This window comes from Cyprinus carpio, chromosome B6 (assembly GCF_018340385.1).
Source record: "Cyprinus carpio isolate SPL01 chromosome B6, ASM1834038v1, whole genome shotgun sequence".
Classification (NCBI taxonomy): Eukaryota; Metazoa; Chordata; class Actinopteri; order Cypriniformes; family Cyprinidae; genus Cyprinus; species Cyprinus carpio.
Window position 1 is genome coordinate 9013943 of NC_056602.1, and position 18231 is coordinate 9032173.

Here is an 18231-nt window from a genome sequence, read left to right on the forward strand (position 1 = left end):
CGGGAGCGGAGTTGAAAACAGACACTTTCTGCTCCCGTTAGTGTCACTTACGCTGTGTTTGCATACTTTATCACAGATGAAGTGAATTAAAAGCAACATTTGTCAAATACACAGATGTTTCAGAAACGGTTTCATGAGAAAACAGAAACACTTTTTATATACTGCTTAATACAGCGCCATCTTTTCAAGAATAAAGTTCAACATAATCATATACTATTTAAATACTAATTAATGGGGGTATGCTTTTATCAGTGTTGCATGATAAACTCAATACAACAGTGCAACTACAGTAAAAAAAAAAAAGCTTTTACCGTTCTAAAAACACAGATTTGTGGACATTATTGGAACTGAAAAGGTTAGAATAAACCCGAAACACACATGAATGTTGTCATGCGGTGAATCTGGCCAATTTTAAAAAAGCTGTGTCATCATCAGCGCTCCTGCAGTCGCTCTGGAGAAACTGTGGCGGCTGAGTCTCGAAACACTCTCGTGGTACTTTGATGCCACACGTGACAGTCATGTGGCTTCTGGGCCATCTTAAGTCCATAGACAGTAAAAGAAATGGACACAACGGAGACAAGTGAAGTCAATTAGAAGCACGCACTTCCTGGGGGTCGAGCGTACTGCGCAGACTCAAACTGAGCTTGATGACGTAAATGTCACGTGAGCAACCTGTCTGACAATTGTAAGTCTTCTAATCGCTGTGCCAAGAGAAATCTGAATTACCCACCGAATCTTGCAGACGTTGAATAATTTTGTCCCATTGCTTTTATGGACTCTCTATGGGCTTCTCCCTTGACTTCATGCCTCCACGTCCCCCGATAGCCTCATAGACAGTAAAAGATTGCCTGCGAGCTTCTCCTCCTGTCCATACGGTAATTTCTGTACTGTGCGACAGAGAGTCGCAGGTTATGAAGCAATCGTTAGCCTATTTTTACAAAAACTGCTTCTACGGGGCCATGACGTAAGATACAAGGTAATGGGGCCGTTTTATAAATTTTCGTGTTTCTTTAGAAATAATGAATGGACAAATGGAGTCTTTAAACGCCTCAGATGTAAAGTTATTCGCTGTCAAAGTGACGCCAAAATGAATGGGAGTCAATGGAATGCTAACAGCAGGTGGGCAGGGGCGTGTCTAGAGCATTTTAAATGGGGTGGCCAGTCTGGGGCACTGGCTCAAAAGAGGGTGGCTTTTTACCACTAAAAACTTTTTTAGTGGTAAAGAGCACTCTTTGCAAGCTTTCTAGTCTATAATCCATTTAAAATGTAGAACTTTGTTTTTTCAGGCACACACACGTTGCAAAGTTTCGGGAATGACATCTGCATATTTATGTGGGATTCACTGTCGAAGTAGCAGTGATTGACACGATGATGACCAAAGCAATAGACGGGATGTGAAAATGGGCATTAAGACTAGAGCACCCTCACTAATTTTAGAAGCACCCTTAGTGATTATTTCTGGAACCTGGTTAATACGCTTTTATTGCAAAACTATATACAAAACAACAAAATACAAATGCACTTAATAAAACAATTGAATAAATGCATATTTATAAGTTAAGCACCTAACTAAAATAAGTAGGCTATTAATAAAATAAATAAAACTAAAGAAGGCTGATTATAATCAGCTTGCTTCCATTTAATGAGATAAGCCTACTCATCTGAAATAGAAAAAAAGCGCTTCTAGTCTTCAGTGATGCAAGAACCATTTGAGCATACACGTAATCTCTGAGCAAAAGCAGAGCCAATTCATAAAAAGAACAATGTATATTTAAAAGCACACATCCAGTTTTGTGTGAGTGAGGGAAATCCACCTGCGAGTGGAGATTCGTGCTCGCGCATTACATGGATCACGTAACATTATGCGCTCTCGATATCTGTCAAATATCACGCTATAGAAACCGCCTAAAATTAAGTTTAAAGAGGAGAAGAAAGCGGCCCAAGGCAGCTACACATGCCAGGATCCGCCACTACCAGATGCAGTTAGAAATTTACTAAAAATAAGTCTATCGCAAGATATCTGGTGGGGGGTGGGGGGGTGGCGGATGGGGTGCGGCACCTGGGGTGGCCAGCCAAATTTCAGGGGGGTCCGGTGCCACCCCTGGCCACCACGTAGACACGCCTCTGCAGGTGGGGGTCCGCTAGCCAATGGCGGCGCCCAGGGATGCTTCAATAAAATATGAAACCCTGCCCCCCTGCTTAAGTCGGACAAAATTTGTAACCGGCATGCATTGCTTCAAGTCAGATTGTGATCGGTCTGGGCAGTGCTGCATGAAGTCCAACCCACCTAAACCTATGCTGTCTGAGCCGGAAAGAGAATTGATTAGTTCATCTTTCAAGTCTTTTGAGTCATTCGTTCTTTTGTCACGTGATGTGACATCATTGGATAGAGAAAATTATTTCCTTACAAACAGGTGCATATTTATTATTATTATTATCATCATCATTATTATAATTATTATTTTTTACTCTTACAGTTACGTGATGTGTTTTTGGTCTCAAATTGTAGCTTTTTAGCTTGTAGCTTTTCTTGCAGTTTATAAATGTGTGAATTTCTGTCATGATGGTTCTTTTCCATAACACTGAATGTGGTAACAAAGGTAATAAAGAGTTGGTTATTATTATTAAGTCTCTTTCAGGCTCAGACTGCATAGGTTTATCTTATGGGACTGTCACGTGATGAACGAACGACTCGAAAAACCCGAAGACTCGAGAGATGAATCAATTCTCCTTCCGGCTCAGACTGCATTGGTTAAAGGGTTACTCCACCACAAAATGAAAATTTTGTCATTAATCACTTACCCCCATGTCTTTCCAAATCAGTAAAAGCTTTGTTTGTCTTCGGAACACAATTTAAGATATTTTGGATGAAAACCAGTAGGCTTGAGACTGTCCCATAGACTGCCAAGTAAGTACTGTCAAGGTCCAGAAAAGTATGAAAAGCATCGTCAGAATACTCCATCTGCCATCAGTGATTCAACCGTAACGTTATGAAGCGACCAGAATACTTTTTGTACACGAAGAAAACAAAAATAACGACTTTATTCAACAATTCCTCTCCTTTTTTTGAGCAGCTTTCTAAAAAAATTCTTTTTCTGATCTGTCATAAGCTCTGACACAATATTGGAAATTTACATGTCCTGAAGAAAAGTTATTTCAGATAATTATGCTTTTAAAAAAGAAATTAATTCGTTTTATTTATGCTATTTGTAAAAGGAGACACTTCTAGGAGTTCACATCTTGACACTTTAGGGAAATTAATTTTAATGAAAGAAAGATTATGATTATTTTATGTTTGAAGTGTTTTCCGATAAGTAATTGTATACCGGTATGCTCTTAGTTGTTTCAGAACATTTATTATATTCTTTACGACTTGACAGCCTTTGGAAGAGCAGAGAATGGGAATCTCAGAGCGCGAGGAATCTCAGCAGTGTTGCCAAGTCTGCGGTTTTCCCGCGGAATTGGGCTACCAAAACTGTTGCCGCGAGATTTTTTTTTCATGTCCGCAGGTTGAAGCGACCCCAATAACGTGACATTTAACACTGGAATGCGACTTTTACCAGAGGAACCCCACCAAATACATTTATTTTATACCCCGGAACGCGTTTTTTCCTGGGGGATCGCCAGTGAAAAGCGATTGGGCTTGTTTTGCTGTGAAAACCTGGCAACCCTGATTATCTCAGATTTCTCCCTCCCTCTCCCCCTCTCTCCCTCTCCCTCTCTCTCTCTTTCTTTCTTCTCTCTCTCTCTCTCTCTCTGCAGTCAGCTCGGTCAGTCAACTGGTTTAAATATCCGTGTCCACAGACCCGGTGTTGTGCCGAATTCTACACCGGCAACATCAAAATATTTCCCTCCGGTCTGCATTGTTTTTTAAACGATTGTAGGTTTTTGGCGGAGGTGAGTGTTTAATGTTTACTCATTAAAGTTTTTGCGCCTCTGCACAAAAGGGCGCGAATAGCAAAACTTCCTGTTTTCTCCACGCACGCCGCACTGTGAACTAAATGATGCACCAAACATTTAAAATTCTGCAAGTTCTAAATTTGATGCATGATTTCGTTGATATACAATCATGTAATGTTTCTGTTGTTATTACAGAGATGGGTAAAATTGGTACTGCCAGCAACAAAAATCGGACAAGTCTGAGTAACAAGAATCAGCAGAAGGTCAAAGCATCAGATGGATCAAAGAGAAAGAAGCCTGTAAGGAGGAATTCACAAGCATTTCATTTTATTAACACAGTGAAAGTGAAAGTGATGTGAAGTGCCAAACTTGGAATTTGGACTCTGCGAGTATTTAATAGGGGTGCTCGATTCCTGGTTTTTCGGAGTCGACTCCGACTCCCGACTCCCACCATTGGACTCGATGGAATCGTGACTTTCCAAATTCGTCCAATTTATTGGGGGTGACATTACCTTTAAATGAGCTATCAATGATCAACGTTGTTAGCTGTTGCCGACACCTAATTTTACAAAGAGAGAGAGAGAGAGAGAGAGAGAGAAAGGCCGTGGTGATTATGTCAGAATTAAATAAGGTATTCTTTAATGAATTTGTCACATTATAATGGTCAGGGGATGGTGATATATTGGCTTAAGCAGTATTCCTATTAAAAATAAATACAATACATACAAAAATACATACGAATGTAAACTTTAATTTTTTTTTTTATTCTTGTTTATCATCTCAGTGATCGTTGCACAAAAGTTTCCGCTCCGATTCTATTTTTGTTGTGCTGCACACCATGAATTAAAGTGAGCACATTGCTCAAAAATAAACATGGATTGATACGAAATGTATTAATTAAACCATAAATGCAAATAAGTAGGCCTAAAGGTTTTTTTTTTTTTTTTTTTTTTTTTTTTTTTTTTTACAGTTAACACAGCTTTTAGCAATGGGGGTAAAGCAAGGAAAAAGTATACCCTTTTAAATTTATATGCTACGCTATACGCCAACCTAGATGGCACTCGTGTAGTTAGAAAAACTTCTTTATGACCAGCAGGATTGTAATAAGGATGTAATAAAAAAGAAAAGGCTCGAGACGCCTGTTTCTGTAAATGGTAGGTATTAATTTAAAATGTTTGTGATAGCCTACTACCTTTTAACATAAGAAATGTAGACTGCAGGCTATATGTTTACATTTTGCCACTTGCTTGAGTATCTTAATAATATATAAATAGCCTGTATACAGAAGCCCTTTTAATATATTGTGCTTAAACGTATGCCTATGAAAAATTGTATCAACTAATGTGTAAAAAGATAATCACTGCTTTCATTAAAAAAAGAAAAATAAAATTTAGTAACGTTAGGATTTGAAATCAAAAAATGGTAAATAGCCGCGGATCATAGCGCACTACAAACGTGTGAAAGCACAATGAGCCTGTTCTGCTTCTGCACCGCAAACGGATCCTCGCTTAATTTTGTTTACTCTTTCCTGATATTCTGCACTCAACTGCTATTCACTATATATGGATTTGAGAATCCGTGAAGACATCCGCGATTTCGGAGTCGACGTACAACGAGAGTCGATTCCTGTGCTGGAGTCGACTCCCACTCGAGCTATTCAGAATCAAGGAATCGACTCTTTTGGAGTCAACTTCCCTTCCCTAGTATTTAACACACATCCAGAGCAGTGAGCAGCCATTTGATGCAGCTCCCAGGGAACAATTGGAGGTTAGGTGCCTTGTTCAAGGACACAACAATTATGGATGGAAGAGAGCACTGTCCTTTGTAATTTCCTGAGACTTGAACCCATGTCCCTTCAGGTCTGACTCTCTAACCATTAGGCCACAACTACCTCCAGCTGCCTAAAATGTCCTGTTATTTAGATTAGATAGAGGCTGTTTGAAAATTATATTTTTTTATTATTATTAAAAGTATTTTTGTCATGTAGGAAGACAAAGAAAACCTTCCTGAATGTGTTCAAAAGACATATGTACTTAAAAGAAAGCAGGAACCCCTTCAATCAACTGGCAATATTTCTGATCATTACCCTAAAAAGAAACGTGTGGGTAAGTAGTTTACAAACTGTTAGGTTAATAAATCAAAATATTAGCCAAGCCTATCCTTCTCCAAACATGTCCTTATTTTCACAGTGTCAACCCAAAAGGAATTTTATTCCATGTCAAATAGGCCTCTTGGATATTGTTTGATCATCAACAACTATAACTTTGAAAGAACATCACTTGGAAACCGGAGAGGGACAGATAAAGATAAAGGTATTTTTGTGAATTTAAGGGACTACAATTTCAATTTTTTTTTTAGATATGTACTTTAATATAGTCTGCTATTGGATTTGTCAAATATGGCTTTGTGAAGACCTAACTGCATTTTCCTTTGTCTTCTAGATGATCTCACCAGAGTGTTTGAGAACATGTTTTTCAAAGTTGAGGTGCGGGATGATTTGCAAGCGTCAGATATGCAGAATGTGATAAAGGAGCTTGCAGAGAGGGATCACTCTCAGATGGATGCTTTTGTCTGCTGCATCCTGTCCCATGGAGAAAAAGGCTCTGTTCTGGGAATAGATGGAAAACCAGTTCCGATTTGTGAACTCAAACAGCCTTTTGCTGAATGCCACACTCTAGTTAACAAGCCAAAGCTTTTCTTCATTCAAGCCTGTCAGGGTAATGAGGCCCAGCAAGGTGTGTGGATGGCAGATGGACAGGAGAACACCAGAGAAGGAACATTTGAGAAGGTTTCTCATACTGCAGCATTGCACGGTGTCCCTAAAGATGCTGATTTTCTCATTGGAATAGCAACGGTTGCGCACTACAAATCTTTCCGCCACACAAAACATGGGTCCATCTATATCCAGGAACTCTGCAAACAGCTGGAAAGTGGCTGTCACTGGTGAGTTTTGGTCTTGATTTAGAGAAGGTTTTGATTTTGAAGCTTACGTTAGAATTAAAGACCCTGTTTGCATTTGATGTGCAGAAGAATTCACCAAAAAATGAAATGTTGCTGAATATTTACTCACCCTCAGACCATCCAAGATGTAGGTAAGCATGCTTAGAAATATAGCATTACATCACTTGTTCACCAATGGATCCTCTGCCGTGAATGGGTGGCATCTGAATGAGAGTTCAGTAAAAAGACCATCCCCTGTAGTCCTTTCATATCAAAATATTTTGTCGAGTGGTTTTGGACTGCTTCTGCATGTAAATGGTGATTGATCTCTGCATATTTCTCTCCTGATTCAGACGAGATAACTTTTTCACAATGGATTTTAGTCAGATGTAACAGTTAGAAGTTAATTTTTTTTTTTTTTACAAACATGCAGCTTTTCGCCTCACAAGATGTTAATAAGCTGAATTCATGATTACTTGTAGATTGTGATGTTTTTATCAGCTGTTTGAACTCATTCTGACAGCATGCAGAGGATCCAATGGTGAGCAAGTGATGTAACGCTACAATTCTGCAAATGTGTTCTGATGAAAAAACATCTTGGTTGGCCTGAGAGGGTGTGTACATTATGAACAGATTTTCATTTTTGAATGAACTATTATTTTAACATCCATTGTGGGATCCATTTTTGAGTTTTTCAAAAGTAATGCAATGCATCTTGAAAACACATTGTAGTCTGATCATCACCATCTAAGATTATGAATGCATAAAGCCACATTCTATTTGTAAACACTAATGCATTTTGATGTGTCACAGACAACACCTACTCATATGACTGACTTGTATCTTTTTGTTCCGGCAGGAAAGAGGACATACACTCCATTTTGACAAAGGTGAATAGAATAGTGAGCTCCAAAATCCTTCTGGGTTGCAAGCAGATGCCTGAGGTTCACTACACTCTAACCAAAACACTGGTCCTGCCCATGAAGCAAGGGTGCTGATTAGCTGCTGCATGACAATGTGGCATCCATCCATTTCTTCCTCCCTTGTGGGAAAAGTGCCTTTTGTAATGCATTTCGAATTTTAATCCTGAAAAGTATATGCGGTTGACATTGGTACTAGTGGTTGAAATTGGTACTGCAGTCTAAATTCAAAATATTGGAGAAAGAAGTTCCAGTGCTCGCAATGGATGAAAGCTTTTTGAATTTTTGAAAGCTTGATTGTGTTTATGGGGTGAGGTGTAACGTGTTCATGCTTTGTTTAAAAAATACATTTTTTTCTAGGGCTGCCCCCTTTATAGTCGACTAATCGTTAGTCGACGAGAAAAGGCTTAGTTGACCACTTTTTTTTTAATTTTAGTCGCTTAGTCGCAAAAAAAATTTTCGTTAGTCGACGAGAAAACAAAGTCTGCATGTCTGCAACAAAAGATTTTTAAAGTTGCTGCTTTATGCGGCGAGAAAAAATTAACAATAATTTCCAGGGCATCCAAACGCTCGCCTAGCTTGATTGTGTTTATGGGGTGCCGTGTGATGTGTTCGCATCGTTTATTAAAAAAAAAAACGCATTATTTTCTAAAAATATCGACGAGATTAGTTGACCACTTTTTTTTTAATTTTAGTCGCTTAGTCGCAAAAAAAATAAAAAATCCACAGGAAGTGGCAAAGTCATGCATTCTGCAACAAAAGATCATTAACAGTTGCTCTATGCGGTATTATACAGGACATCAGCCAGGGCATCCAAAGCTCGCCTATCATTCATCGACCTCAGAGATGGATCATCATCTGAAACATGGAAGTAGTAGCATCTCTAAAGTTAACCTATAAAAATGTGCGCTATTGCATTGTTTGTGCAGAATGAGGAAGAGCACACGTGTGTGATCACTTGCACTTAAGATTTTTTGGTCATACAAATACGAGTTATACATATCTGTAAGCTTGAAAGACTGTTCTTTTATACGTGTGCAGTCACAATATCCAAAAAAAAACCATTGTGATTTAATGAAATAATGAAAGCAAAGACCGCGCGTTCTGCCGTCTCATCACGATCTTTCAAAGTTCCTTTTAAACCTTTAAATTAAGTTGACAGTAAGTAATAAACAGTATTGAGCATTGAGTAGTTGAGTATTGTGCATTTTTCCTTACCACTATTTTTTTTAATAGTTGTTTAATGATTTTAATGGAACCGGAATCGGAACCGTTAGGCGGAACCGGAATTGGAAAATTGCTGATGATTCCCAACCCTACACATTGATGAGGTGAATGGAATAGTGAGCTCCAAATTCTTTCATGGTTCACTACACTCTAACCAAAATACTGGTCCTGCCCATGAAGCGAGGCTCCTGCTTGGCTGTGGCATGACAATCTGGCATCCACCTATCCCTTCTTCCCTTGAGGGAAAAGTGCCTTTTGTAATACGAATAGAATTTTAATCCTTAAAAATAGAGTATGTATTATTGACAGCTAGCAGTTGACATTGGTAGCGCAGTCTAATTTTAAAATATTGGAGAAAGTAGTTTCTCCCGCCACCTCATACTCAATGCTCACAACGGTTGCCAGATTGAGGACATGCAACAGGAGTGAGTGCAATTGACAATGGAAGGCAATGAGCCTTACACTGCAAGTTGATGAGATGATTTATCCACGTTTTAATATGCCTAGTTATAGAGCTTTTTAGATGGATACTGAGGCTTTTTAAGTGAGATAAAATCTTTGATCAATGTCAGTTTGTTTGCTGCAAGGCTGCAATACGCCTTGTTTTCTGCCAACTGGCAACCCGGATGTTAAAATATAGTTGGGTATCATACAGACCAAAACAAAAACAGACATTCAGACACAGAATGCACATTTCAAATGGTATAACTGGATATAGCCTAGCATTGTTCTTCAGAGGAAAGAGTATGAAAACTTGTTTTCTAAATATCTGCAAACATGGTATTTTTATGCTTTAGTACGGTAAAAAAAAAAAAAGCGTAACTGCACATTTAAGGACTGTGTTTTTGTATGTATTTTATTTTTAGGGACAAATTTAAGACATGTACAATTGTTTATATGATCGAAATTGTATAGTGCTCTGTTCTGTTGAGTTCTATTTCCTTGTTGTGTCCTAGAAGATGAGTCATAATGGTTGGTTTGATGCATATGCACATGTCTGCAAAAGTTCTGTATTGTAAATACGAGATTGTAATTAAAAAGTGAAAACAAATTGGTCTCAACTGGTTCTCTTTGATTAAACGGCTCTAGGCTTGAGTTGGAACACATGTACATATATATTTAAAAACACTTATTATGAAAGATCTAAGGTGTGTAGTATAATAAATTTCCACGCCAGCATTTAAAAAAAAAAGTTGCCAGCCACCGCCAGCAATTTTGATGAATTTCACTAAAATTTGATGGCCTCCAGTATATTTTGCTGTATGAATATTTGAATATGCAATACACCAAAATAAAGATCAGAGCATCTACTTAAATATAATTTATAGTTTTATTTTAGTTTTATTCTTTCTTTTTTTATTATTTATTATAGATAGGTTTCATAAAAAAAAAAAAAATTTTGAGCAAAAAGGTAAGAAAATCACATTTTTATCAAAAACTACATCTGGATAATATTCAGTACGATTATCAAAGAATAATTCCAGTGAATCGCTTCCATCAACACCTCCAAAGCTTGCACAGACACACCACTTCCTGAATCAACATTTTACTCTGTAACATTATGCAGTTTTCATTTATATGCTATCTTCTGCTGATGATCGTAGTATTTTTCATATGCATCTGTTTACATAAGAGATCACTCATTTCTCTGCCCTGTTCACATGTTTTTGTTCGGGAGGTTTTGTAACTCGTTCAGTAGATGCATAATAGCAAGAGTGTATAACAGTGAAAAAACGGAAAGCCATAAAAACTTGTCTTTGGCAGGGAAGCCTTTTCTTGTAAAAGACGAGATAACTCGTCAATGGCAGGAAAAGATATAATGGAGGAAGGAAGGATGCTCCTTCATGTTAACCATCTGTTTTCTGAATAACAAGTAATAACAAGAGGAGTCAACCTTGTCAAAAAATGTTATTGGTGACCTCTTACCCTGAGGGGTTTCACCCTTGACCTTGGACCACCCAGGCATGTCATGGTCACCTTTGACCTATTAATAATCGCCAGATGTCCAGATGCTATATGGTTTTAGCATATTTAGAATTCCAGTGCTGACCTGTGACCTTATAATTATTTCAGGCTATCAGTATGACATATGGTTTTAGTATATCTGGAATTCTGACACTGACCCATGAGGTAATATAAGGAATGATTGATTTTGAACCTTGACAGGTCAAATTGAAACTTTTCAGGTTTATTTTTGACCTTTTACATTCAGAGACATCTGTTGGCCATATGTGGGTATCCTGCCTCATTCCATCTCATGGTCACTCTATGGTCATGTGAGGGAAGAAGGTATCGGGCAAATCTAATATAGAAAAGACTGAAATATACGAAAAACTGGAACAAAGCAAAACATTTACTATAGTTTAACTAAATGAATAAATATAAATCATCTTAAATTTTTCAAACGGGAACGATGTCCATCTTGCGAATGAAATCTTCACAAAAAAAGTGCTCTTCATACACCAAAAAGGGGTGTGTCACTCAACAGGACAGGGTTGGGGCTGCTTAGAAGCATCAGATAATAGTTTCACATTGGAAGCAACCCCTAATCTTTTACTCAATTTAAAAAGGACAGGTTTTTGTGTGTGCAACACGTGCATCTTTAAACACAGCCGTGTTGTCAGGAATCCCCATTCACGACGCCTTCGGGGTGTGCATACTGTGATGCCTCCTCATAGAAGATGCTAGCACAGGGGCCATTGTTCAAAATACTGCTTCCTCAATGAATCTCATGAGAAATATCAGTGGAAATATAAAATATGTAAAATCTGTAAATATATAAAATATAAAAAAAAGTGTTTGTCATGTAAGAAAAAGGTATCAGCGGATTATAAACACCAGTGTGAAAGTAAGTAAAGGAATAAACATTTTAATTTTAACAGGTAAGCCATAAGGGATATTGTGGGCCCCAACATGCCCAGGTATGTCAAATTGCCCTGTTTTATAGGAGGCTTTACATAGACAAAATGATTTTTATACTGTATATTCTATAAACACAACCCTCATAGAAAACTTTATTATATTTCTTATATCTTATAAATAAATGAAACAAACATGATGTATGATGACAAAACAAAAACTTTCTTTTACGTTAAGCTGAAAACATTTTTAGTGCAGAATTAGAATGATGAAACAAAGATGCAATATTTCATACCTCATACGTTAAATAAAATGTTTACAAAAATGCTTTTAAAGTTGAATCATAAAGAAATCTCACAGACCCTTGCCTTTCCATTGTATGTTTAGCTTAAATATTAGTTTTTAGTTATTTACAAAGGTAACATGAATAATGTTTATATTTATTTTTAAATAATTATGATAGCATTGCAGGTGCCTGTAAGCAGTGAGAACTTGAGTTGATTGATAAACAAGAGTTTGTTGATACACAAGCGATACTCTGTTTTGCCTTTTAATAAAACATTGTACATTTATACCTTTCATAGATTAAATTGTGTGTGTGTGTGTGATATGATTTTATGGTCTGTTAAAATGGTTTATTTCTTTACTTAATTTGATATTGTTTGTTCATCATTAAATTCGGCCGATACCTTCTTCTCTCACATGAGCATGGAATGACTGAAACACACCATGAGATGGAATGAGGCAGGATACCCACATATGGTCTGCAGATGTGGCCGGATGTAAAAGGTCAAAAATAAACCTGAAAAGCCAATCTTCATATTACACCTCCCAGAGGTCATGCGTCAATGATAGAATTCCACATATAATAAAAATGTATGTCATATTGACGGCAGGAGATAATTAAAAGGTCACGGGTCAACGTTGTAATTCCCAGTATCCTAAAGCCATATGGCATATTGACACCAGAAATTATTAACAGGTCAAAGGTGAATGCAACGTGGGTGGTGCAAGTTCAAGGGGTAAAACCCCTCAGGGTAAAAGGTCATTAATCAAAAAATTTGACAGGTAGTCCAGCATAGTAACAACTACTGCAAGTTGATGCAATGATGTATCCATGTATTAAAAAGCCTCATCATAGCAAGTATCCCAGAGTGCACCTCCAATCCTATTGGTCTGCAGTAGAGACCTTCACTCCCGCGGGAGTTCCATTTCATGTAAATTTATTCAATGTACTGGAAAAAATCTATCTAGATTACTGTTTTGTGGGCAGGAACGGGACAAAACATGAATGTCGCAGGCGGGACCAGATAAGACATATTTCTGCGGGAGCCAGCAGGTGCAGGACAGAATTTTGTGGGAGTGGGACTGAAAAATCTATCCGGTGGAGGTCTCTAGTCTGCAGTGCTGCTGAGTGGTTTGCGATTGTAGCTCCATGTAGTCTTGTTTGTTGTTTAAACTGCTAAAATATAACTTATCACCATAATTCTGATATTATCTAATTACCGTATTGTCCCGAATATAAGATGACCCTGATTATAAGACGACCCCCCCGACCTTTCCAGATGTACCTTTTGGAAAAAGGCTTTTTTAAAAACAAAATCTTTCTTTTTATATCTTTTTTATTTTTTTCTATTTGCATTTTTTATTTTTTTTTTTAAAATTATTTACATATTGCATAACTTTCCTATTTTAATTTTTGTTTTGAAAGTATGGTAAATACTGGCAACTGTTAGCTTGTCAATCATGTCACTTCATTTTTCACAAGTTCATCAAACAACTGTGTTAAAGGGATACTCCACCCCAAAATGAAAATTTTATCATTATTCACTTACCCCCATGTCGTTCCAAACCCATAAAAGCTTTGTTCGTCTTCGTAATACAATTTAAGATATTTTGGATAAAAACCGGGAGGCCTGTGACTGTCCCATAGACTGCCAAATAAATAACAGTGTCAAGGTCCAGAAAAGGTATTGGATTAGTAGTGGGAGTACTGTGACTGTCATATGGTGTGCAATATGGGTTATATGAAGGGACGAGAACACTTTTCGTAAGCGAAGAAAATAAAAATAACTTGATTCAACAATTCCTTTGTCAACAGTCTCCTCTGTGTCTCTTCATATCACTGTATGCTGCGTGTGGCGCGGATGATACAGAAGAGCATACGCAGCATACAGTGATATGGAGAGACACAGAGGAGACTGTTGACAAAGGAATTGTTGAATAAAGTTGTTATTTTTGTTTTCTTTGCTTACAAAAAGTGTTACCATCGCGTCATATAACCCAGATTGCACGTCTGATGGCAGATGGAGTATTCTGACGACGACTTTCATACATTTTATGGACCTTGACACTGTTATTTACTCGGCAGTCTATGGGACAGTCACAGGCCTCCCGGTTTTTATCCAAAATATCTTAAATTGTGTTCCGAAGACGAACTAAGCTTTTGGATTGACATGGGGGTAAGTGATTAATGACAAAATTTTCATTTTGGGGTGGAGTATCCCTTTAAGTCAGAATCATTCAGCAATCGTGGTGATTCATGGCTTCTTCTTCTGTTACTGTCACTTGCTCTGCTTGCCACATATATAGTGTAAATATGTATTGCGTTAAGCTGACTGAGATTTGTTATAGCACTTGTATATCATTGCTCTTTTGTTGATTCTGATTGCTTCCATTATCCTCATTTGTAAGTTGCTTTGGATAAAAGTTTTGCTAAATGACTAAATATAAAAATGACTAAATGTAAATACCAGTTTGTAATTAAAAAGTGAAAAACAAATTGGTCTCAACTGGTTCTTTATGATTATAGGCTTGTATGTGCATATTTAAGAACACTTTTATGAAAGAGCTGGGGTTTGTGTATAATAATAGAGGAAGGAAGGAAGGAAGTTCCTTCTTCATGACAATCATATTTTTGCTGATATTTTACTGTTTTTATACAAGGGAAGTCCAGGAACAAAATAAAAGAACTGAACTAATCCTGGGAAGGACAAGACCTGACCCCGAACATATGAAGAACTAGGGCTATATGTACAGACAGGGCCAATAGACTAACAAGACAATTAAGGAAAAAAACTACACCGAAGAAAAAAAACAAGACACTACAAACAGAACAGGGGATATGCAACAGTTTCCAGGTTCAGATTAAGGTTCATACACCTTTTACCCAGTCGATCAAGTACACTCAAAAAGAGCAATTCTAGCCAATGGAGTATTTTACAACTACCGGTAATCAAAACAAACATTTGTAGTCACTATAGACATGCCTTTTTAAGATCTAATTAATACCTGAGAATTACAATTCTAAAAGGTCCTAATATTCACGTTTCGGTTATGATAACATCAAAATTGATATACTATATATATATCCATTCCAGCATGATAAAGATGTCTGTTTATGTTACAATTGGCATGTAATTTCAGTGCATGGTAGAAAACTGTTCCCTGTGAAACAAGTTGAGATAAACCCAGCAGGCTTGGTGTCTTACTGCACCGATAAAGCACCATAACAATAGCACACTATGACAAAAATTTGTGGATAATTTGAATTTATTTATTTATTTATTGATTACTAGAAATTAAAAGATTATTATTGCAGTTATAGGAAGATGAGAAAGTACTGCCACAACAGAATTATTCCAGTTGATGGCATGTCTAAACACATCTACAGTATGTAGAGAATTTGAATTACGTTCATGTAATCTTGCCTAATTCAAGCACTAGTCACAAACTACAGTCTGTAGACATGACAGCTCTTTTTTTAAACCTACATTTGATACATATATTTTCTGTTGTCCTACACTACATCGTTAGAAGAATGGCATCTACGCTAATATTAGTCTGTTTCCCTCTTATTCCAAGGTCAGCGTAGACACCAGATCCAGTCTGTATCCAAGTCAGATGGTCACTGCAGTCACCCGGATCCAGTACGTATCCAGAGGACCTCTACAGCCCTGAATGTCAGCGGAAACCAGGACAACTAGATGAGCCCCAGAGACAATTCCTCTGTAAAGAGCTCGTCTCAAACTGCATGTGGAAAATACCACAGGAACTAGTTGAGGCCTCTGCACAATGTGACTTTGCTGCAGCCTGGAATTGAACTGCTGGTTTCGTCTGGTCAGAGGAGAACTGGCCCCCGACTGAGCCTGGTTTCTCCCAAGGTTTTTTCTCCATTCTGTCACCAATGGAGTTTGGGTTCCTTGCCGCTGTCGCCTCTGGCTTGCTTATTTGGGGACACTTCATTTCCAGCGATATTGTTGACTTGATTGCACAGATACTATTTAAACCATTGGTCATTGGTCATACATACACATAGGCATACAGTATCCACACCTATGCATAACATGTTTCCATATTTTTTTCTAACATCCACCAGGGCGTTTTTTTTTTTTTTGTGTGTGTTATAGTAGATTAATGGAATTAGTTAATGCATTTTCATTGTACTGTTTTATGTTATATGTTATGTTATGTTAAAAATTAAATTAAAAAATAAATAAATAAATAAATAAACCATTGGTCTCAAACTCAATTCCTGGAGGGCCACAGTTCTGCACAGTTTAGCTCCAACCCTAATCAAACACATCTGATCCAGCTAATCAAGGTCTTCAGGGTTACTAGAAACTTCCAAGCAGGTATGATTTGGAGCTGGTTGGAGGTAAACTCTGCAGAGCTGTGGCCCTCCAGGAATTGAGTTTGAGACCACTGATTTATACTGAAAAAAAACTACAGCGAAGAAAAAAAACAAGACACTACAAACAGAACAGGGGATATGCAACAGTTTTCAGGTTCAGATTTATTAAGGTTCATACACCTTTTACCCAGTCGATCAATTACACTCAAAAAGAGCAATTCTAGCCAATGGAGTATTTTACAACTACCGGTAATCAAAACAAACATTTGTAGTCACTACAGACATGCCTTTTTAAGATCTAATTAATACCTGAGAATTACAATTCTAAAAGGTCCTAATATTCACGTTTCGGTTCTGATAACATCAAAATTGGTATATACTATATATATTCATTCCAGCATGATAAAGATGTCTGTTCATGTTACAATTGGCATGTAATTTCAGTGCATGGTAGAAAACTGTTCCCTGTGAAACAAGTTGAGATAAACCCAGCAGGCTTCGTGTCTTACTGCACCGATAAAGCATCATAACAATAGCACACTATGACAAAAATTTGTGGATAATTTGAATTTATTTATTTATTTATTGAATACTAGAAATTAAAAGATTATTATTGCAGTTATAGGAAGATGAGAAAGTACTGCCACAACAGAATTATTCCAGTTGATGGCATGTCCAAACACATCTACAGTATGTAGAGAATTTGAATTACGTTCATGTAATCTTGCCTAATTCAAGCATTAGTCAAGAACTACAGTCTGTAGACATGACAGCTCTTTTTTTAAACCTACATTTGATACATATATTTTCTGTTGTCCTACACTACATCGTTAGAAGATGACAAACTATTTTTCTAATTAATGCTGTAAAAGCGCTATATTAATACACTTGACTACATATTTATGCTTATGTGTTGCATTGCAGATGAATGAGTAATACAAATCAAAATGCTTTTTATTCTAAATGTATTAAATTACCATATTTAAAGATGATTGTATTGTAAAATACCTGGATTAGTGTATTTGAATTGGATACAGATAGAACATTAAAATGACAGTACATAGAAATGTGAAAAACGTATTTGCAAAAATGCAGTTTTTTTTTTTTTATCAAAAAGTTACTTATAAAACAAACAAATTGATCTTAAATGGCTCAGGATTCCCTTTCCTGATTTAAAGGGGTCCTATTGTGCTGTTTTACAAGATCTTGATTTTTTTTGGGGGTGTGCTAGAACAGGCTCTCATACTAGGTTGTCCGAAAAACACATTATTTTTCACATATTTTACATTATTACAACACCTCTCTCCCCAGTCGGGCATGAACTGCTCGAATAGTTCCTGTATCAAATGAAGGCCCGCCTTCTGGAATACGAGATGTGTTGTGTTTGGTTAGCTGGGCCAGTGTGTGCTATGATTGATAGCACTCTGCACCTGGTCGAGAAATGTCCTGCTTCTTATCTTAGCCGTCTGCTGTGAGCTTCAGTGTAAATATTGCGTCAAAATCAAATCAATTTGAGTGCGATTTAAACCCGGATGATTGTAACCACTCTAAGCTCGTCTGTCTTGGGAACACTAGCGTGTCTCCGACATAGTGATAACACTCGTTGCCTTCTCTAGTGCAGCTCAACCAGGTCTCGTCCCATTTTGTCGATCTTTGAGATATCACAAATCCCAGAAAATATGCGTTGTAGTCCAAACGAGTCGTTCATTGTAGTTTTTCAAAAGTGATTTCTGTTAAATAAAATATCTCCTT

At 37.2% G+C, this 18231-nt stretch overlaps 1 protein-coding gene across 1 annotated transcript; it reads left to right on the plus strand.

Moving 5' to 3' along the window:
* Positions 1–3732: 3732 nt before the first annotated feature.
* On the plus strand, positions 3733–8196 carry casp8l1 (caspase 8, apoptosis-related cysteine peptidase, like 1). The gene is made up of 6 exons (XM_042725582.1): positions 3733–3897; positions 4096–4199; positions 5888–6005; positions 6090–6212; positions 6342–6843; positions 7700–8196. Exons 2-6 carry the CDS (start codon positions 4098–4100, stop codon positions 7836–7838), a joined length of 984 nt encoding a protein of 327 aa, XP_042581516.1. The 5' UTR covers positions 3733–3897; positions 4096–4097; the 3' UTR covers positions 7839–8196.
* Positions 8197–18231: the final 10035 nt, after the last annotated feature.

Coding starts and splice junctions, on each gene's coding strand:
- casp8l1 (XM_042725582.1), top strand. CDS start 4,098: ATGGGTAAAATTGGTACTGCCAGCAACAAAAATCGGACAAGTCTGAGT. Junction 6,213..6,341: donor AGGGACAGATAAAGATAAAG/GTATTTTTGTGA, acceptor TTTGTCTTCTAG/ATGATCTCACCAGAGTGTTT. Junction 6,844..7,699: donor CTGGAAAGTGGCTGTCACTG/GTGAGTTTTGGT, acceptor TTGTTCCGGCAG/GAAAGAGGACATACACTCCA.